At 37.4% G+C, this 6,450-nt stretch overlaps 1 protein-coding gene across 1 annotated transcript; it reads right to left on the bottom strand.

The window, feature by feature from the left end:
- Nucleotides 1-5,369: 5,369 nt before the first annotated feature.
- LOC307163244 (uncharacterized protein) lies at nucleotides 5,370-6,246 on the bottom strand. The gene is made up of 2 exons (XM_079879247.1): nucleotides 5,897-6,246; nucleotides 5,370-5,780 (listed from the first exon to the last, which is right to left on the bottom strand). The coding sequence occupies exons 1-2, from the start codon at nucleotides 6,186-6,188 to the stop codon at nucleotides 5,533-5,535; spliced, it is 540 nt and encodes a 179-aa protein (XP_079735373.1). The 5' UTR covers nucleotides 6,189-6,246; the 3' UTR covers nucleotides 5,370-5,532.
- Between the last annotated feature and the right edge of the window lie 204 nt (nucleotides 6,247-6,450).

A 6,450-nucleotide genomic window follows, 5' to 3' on the forward strand; every position in this document is an offset into this window, starting at 1 on the left:
CTCTTACAGTGATTTTCTGAAGTAAAACTGATGCTTCATCTTTTGTGTGATGTACAATAAACTTTATTAAACTCATCAGTATATGTTTGATCATCATTCGGACCTGGTCCGAAACAGCAGACTTGTAGGCTATTAATAAATAATGGATACATACAAGCAGATGACAAATACGTTATAATAACCGTAATTAAACTAAACTAAACTATACCTGTTCCATCTCTATACAGCACTCTGACTCTGTAGGCATATTGTCCAACTCGAAATGAACACCGTTACTGAGAGTTTCTGATATTATCATCATTCCGTGAGATGAAATTGTCCTGAGAAACTGAGCGAGCTCATGAAGCTCCGCCCCCTGGGTCGTCCAGCAGCAGCTTATTTGCATTTAAAGGGCACACACTAAAACAGCCTGTTTTTCTGAGCACCAAAAAATGACAATTTAAACATGCTGTAAAAAATGATCTGTTGGGTATTTTGAGCTGAAACTTCACATACATACTCTGGGGATATCAGAGACTTATTTTACATCTTGTGAAAAGGGGCATAATACGGGACCTTTAAGAAATGTATAAACATGGATTTGATTTTCCCGTGTCATAGTAGCCGATAACATGGCTTGATAGTCGTGTGAGTGAACTTTAAATGCTTATAATATGCATATCTTATGTAACTTTGTATTCCTATAATCTTCATGTGACGTGTTTGATATATCTCTGTAATTCTCTCAATCTAACGGAGTCGAATTCCGATAGCAGAATGCAGTAATGTACATTGTTTTACACATTTCATATTTCTGGAGCCGAAAGGCTTAAGTCAAACACCACTGTAACTCAAGCCAGGAGGCTGTTCCAAACAAACAAAGGAATCTTCCCGCTCGAAAATCTCGGCAGATGATTTGCCCTCCCCGCAAAAAGGGGCGTGGACGGGATTCCCTCAAAAGACGGAACTTGCCCGTTTGTCCTTTTTCTCTCTTCGGCCAAACTTCGGGAAACACCAACTTCGGCTTCGGCCACCGTCTTTGGATGCTCACCTCCGCGTCACTCCCGACCTTTCTTTTCTTTTCTTTACTAAGTTTTATTTTCATATTCGCCTCTCCCTCCACAAGGGAGATGAACTCTGAATCATTTCTTTGGTAACTTCACGTTCGGTGAACCTTTAAAACTTTGCGCGAGTCTGCTCGCACCGGAAGACACGAAAGAACGCACAGCTCCGAAAGACCGACACACGCGTCTTCTTGCCTCAGCAACACAAAAGACTATATGCAAGTATCCGCTATCGAGCTTTTAATGTGTTTAAGATTGCCTGCACCACTAAGGTGATTTGATTTCTTGTTGTCTCTCTCAAAGGTTACCTGGTCTGTGATTTTTGCCTAACTGTGATCTTTCTCTGATCGCACATGTTGCTTTCACTTTCTCTCGTTCATTTCTCTTTCACCTCTCTCTCTTTCTCTCTCTCATCCTCTGTTAATTCGTGTTCGTAATGTTTTTCGTTTTGTTTGTTTCGGGTGTATATACATACATATATTCTGTGTGAATTGTAGTTTGATGTATTATTAGTTCAATTATTAAAACCATTATATTCTTGATTGCTTCTGTCTAAAATGCTCATATTACAAAGTCAATGAAATGTTTGATCTTAGCTAAAGCTTTACGATTTGTTACTTTTCAGTAAACTAAATTTTATAAGGACAGGAGAATAGTTTCCATGGCCAGGAACTATTTTTCCTGAAATTATAAGAAGTGATAACTTCATTGAGAAGGTGATAAGTTAATCTTGTCTTGCTGGACAAACAGATTGTTTGATAACTAAATTAATTCCATTAAAGTTATCTCATAAATTCGATCTGAAATAAGACTATTGATATATTAATGACGAACCATAACCCGTTGTGGTAGTCATTCATATATACGATCGATCTATTTTCAGCTTTGATAATTTAATGTAACTGTAATATGCGATGTATAATCATATTCCTGATTGATTATTAAAATTCCCTATAGATCATTTGAGCTAATGTTCAATACCTAATGCGGTTACAACTGCTACAAACTGATAACGGTCAGATAAGTATGATTTAAACCATGCTTATGCAATTCCACTAATGCCAACATAATTTTCAAGTCTATTTAAAAGAATGTTGTTGTCAACACAGGGGTTTAAATACACAGGGGCAAACAATCAAGTTAAGAAGACACACCTGGGGAAGACTAATCAACATGAAAACCTACAAAGAACTGCAAAACACGGCACAAGACAGGAAATAAAAAAAGGTCCACACAAGACAAGGAGAACACAAGACAGGAATCATGACACTCAACATAAAGCACTGTCAATAACTCGAACGTTGATTTGTGACATTCCAAGAACATAAAAATGTCCAGTTTCCTGAATGTTTCTAGAATGTTATTTAAAGATTAGTATGATGTTCCTGAAACATTCTTTCAATCATCTTTCGAAAGAGTAATAAGAGCACAAACTACAACTTTATTCAGACACAGCCTTGAACTTAAGATAATACATTAACTCTCTCAAGATCTGATTAAACAACTCCACAAATAGCATTACCAGCTTCACTGATTACTAACCAGACTGACTTTATTTTCTGTCACACGTCTACAGAAGTTCTTATTGAGAATTAACAGAGGTTTAGATGTTGATGTCTTATTGAAAATGTTTGAGGTCACCATCATGGAGTTTGCTTTAGTTAGGCTCTTGACCCTTGTCTATCTTTAAGTTGGTGCTTTATCAGTAATTGCAGGTGTTTATGGAGACCAAAGAACGTTCCAGAAAACTGGAATTTTTTTATGTTCCCAGAACCATCACTTAATATTTGGAGAACATTCTTATTACAAAAGTCTGTTAGCTGGGTAGTCATTTAAAACCAAAAGGCTAAAACTATTTTCCCCTTGCCAGTACTTTTTTATTACTTCATGTTAAGTGAAGGCAAATCTGAAGTAAAATTGACCATGACTTCCTCACCGTAACTTGTTCCTTGTGGAGATGCAGAAAGTTTGCTCACCCAATGCTTGGAGTCGTGCAGCTCACCTGCATGAAAGTTGGGGTTGGGGGCCTGAACTAGTTTGTTTCAGGAAATCAGCAGCCTAATAAAGAGGTTGACTCTTCTTTGCAGCAATTTTTGCATGTGAGGCTATTTTGGTGCAAAGTGTTGATAGCTGCATGTCTTTAACTACTGTTAACTCAAGAACACAATGACTGGAAGCACTTCTTCCCTCCTTTTATCACAATTGGTCTGCTCTTATAATCCAGTCAGAACGATAAAGTGATTTCACATGACTAGCACTTGTTCACAAGTGCTGATGATATGATTAGTGAAATTATTTTAGCTGGTCACTTTGTGCCAGGGCCAAAAAATGTGTACGCGTATTATTTAAAATGCATCTGATCACTCTAAAAACAATGTGAATCAACACCACAACAACTGAAGCATCAAACTTTGTGAAACACACAGCCAATACTTTTGGCCATGGCTATATCGTCTTAAACTGAGATAAATACACATTAGAAACAACATTAGCATTAGCACACTCATAAATACTTATAGTAATTCTCCAACTGCGGTACACACACCACCCATGATATTAATGTATGTCAAGTCAAGGCAAGTCACATTTATTTATACACTGAAAAAAAATGATTCGTTGAATTTAATAAAAAAATTTATGGTAAGTGGGTGCACACAATTGATTTTAGCTACATTTAAACAAATGTATTAAGTTGAACTTATTAAATTTTAGTTCAACTTAATGCATTTGTTTAAATGTAGCTTAAATCAATTGTGTGCAAACACTTTTTTAAAATTAAATTCAACGAATCATTTTTTCAGTGTATAGCGCGTTTTACAAAGCAGACTGTTTCAAAGCTGATTTACAGAGATAACAGGAAAATGCAACAGTTTGTTTCCAGAAATAAATAGCGTCACAGTCGAGCTTAAGTAAGTTCAGTGATGATTCTTTTTGTTGTAAAAAAGTTATTCATTTAGTTAAAGGGGCACTATGCAGTTTTTTTTTTTTTTTTAGCTTAATTTACCTTAACTGAACAGCTTCAGAGTCATTGGAATGATTATATGACTTTTTCGGATTGAATGGTGGTCTTCTCACATGCCCGTAGCACCTGTGAGCGGAAAAAAACACCCTTGCAACTTTGGGCCGTCGAGCTATAAATAAGCCTTCTGTGTATCATACATACCTCAGTGGACATGGCTCCGTGTGTTCGCCGGCTTCTTTGAAAACAAATGCACATGACCAGAGGGAGAAGATGGGAGGGGGGAGAGTCGCCAATGAGTTTTGACGACAGTGTTGTCAAATATCTATTCCGAAGCTGTAGGGGGAGCTCTATAGATAAACCTGCGAGCAAAAATCGAGATAACAGCGAAGAAATTGACAAAACTGCATAGCGCCGCTTTAATTTATACAGTCTCGCACAAAAGTGAGTACACCCCTCACATTTCAGCAAACATTTTAGTATATTTTCTCAAGGAAAAATACTATAGAAATGAAGCTTGGATATATTTTAGAGTAGTCAATGTGCTGCTTGTATAGCAGTATATATTTACTGTCCTCTGAAAATAACTCAACATACAGCCGTTATTGTAATAATAGCTGGCAACAAAAGTGAGTACACCCTAAGTGAACATGTCAAAACTGTGTCCAAAGTGTCAATATTTTGTGTGAGCACCATTCTAGAATCTAGAATTGAGGGCTTGAGACGAAGAACCATATAAGTCCATATTTGCAAATTTTGAATAATACATTTTTTTTTATTTGGACTCTGAATATTATATATATATATATTTTTTTTACTTGAAGATAGACAACAAAAGCTTCCCAATTCTAATGAGATAAGATTTTTTAGTATCAATCTTAAAAATAAAAAGTTAGAGTAATTTACATTTCTGGAATGTGGAAGAACAGTATATGTCCAGTTAATGTGGAATAACAGTATAAGTCCAATTCATCCTATCATTTTAAGCCACTGGAGATTTGATTGCTTTATCTTAGTTTTAATACAGTAACAGAACCTTAAAGAAAATATTAAGCATTTCTTTCTTTCAATTTCTTTTATTTTTTGCCAACGTAAATCACAGAACAAAAACACGGACAATACGGTACGAACAATGAACAATACATAGGCCTACTTATAGTACAAAAAATAAACATCAGTACAAACAATAAACCGTACATACAATAAACAATACATACAAACAATAAACAACAGTAATAACAGTAAACAATACATATTTACAATACATACATCATCATCATTCCATGCTATAGTTCCATATGCTAGTTTACATATACATCTTCCTTTTTTTTGTTCCTTTAACTTTTATAATACATTTCATAAATAATCACCCCATTCATTCATTTACTAAATAAATAAATACCTATATATTCCTATTATACAACATAAGATAAGGCATACAAGATAAGCTACAACTACTTTTATGATTACTTTTACACAATATACACAATATACCCCACCTTACCCTGCACATGACCTACACATACCAGGCTACTCTTCACATTCTAATGTCCCATAAAATGCTTGGGCCTCCGCTGGCATGTAGGCTAGCATTTTCATAAGGTCACGGTGCTTCTCCTTCTTGACGGGCAGAGGGTCCTCGTAAGCACGAGCATACGTGGTGGAGAACAAGGGAGCTGGAGGTGGTTGATTCTTCCTCTGTTTGGTGATCAGCCAGGTCTTCCATCCCTCGTAAAGGCTGTGGCTCCCTTTTGTGTGGACACACCATGGATCAGCAGCTGAAATCATGATTCAACAAGAAATTCAATAAAGATTCTTCCTTCACGCACATATCCCTAACACTGTTAATCTCAGAAAACCAGTTTAGTTTTAGTTTAGTTCTTCGGTTTTTTACCTGTCACTTTCAACCACATCATGGATGTGATTAGGAGGCCAGGTGGACGCTTTAATGTTGCATCAGGAAGCTGCCTGAAGTCCGCACATTTCATCTCAGTTACTTTAAATGGATGCTGCTGCCTGGCTCCACGGATCATCTCGGCAACATCGCTGGGGGTGTGGAGTGTGGACACCTTACGCCTCTTGTCCAGCGTGGCAAATGAACGGTCACAGGGAAGGAAGGAGTGACCAGACACCATGAACTTCTGCTCTATCTGACTGAAGTACCTTCTAGATACGAGCAGGGCCATGAGGTTTAGGACTCGCCAGTTGTTGTTCTGCCCACAGCATCGGTCACTATAGATGATGAGCTTCCGTTCCTTTGCCTGGATTAGGGGAGCGAAAGATGTTTCTGCCCACTTCAAAAGACAGCTTGCCACCTCGATGGAACCTCTGTGAGCGATGCCCTCATGCCAGAGGCACATAGTAGGAGGATCGTCAGTGCCCATCTCCTGGATACAGAGGTTGTAGTTGGCCAGCTGCCGTTGATAGTACACGTTGGAGTGTGTCAGG

The sequence above is a fragment of the Squalius cephalus genome (assembly GCF_949319135.1).
Source record: "Squalius cephalus genome assembly, chromosome: 8".
NCBI lineage: Eukaryota > Metazoa > Chordata > Actinopteri > Cypriniformes > Leuciscidae > Squalius > Squalius cephalus.

Excerpts from the sequence above, each read along its gene's own strand:
- LOC307163244 (XM_079879247.1), bottom strand. The coding sequence starts at position 6,188 with ATGGCCCTGCTCGTATCTAGAAGGTACTTCAGTCAGATAGAGCAGAAG. Across the intron at positions 5,781-5,896 it reads GATGTGGTTGAAAGTGACAG|CTGCTGATCCATGGTGTGTC; the intron begins GTAAAAAACCGA and ends TCATGATTTCAG.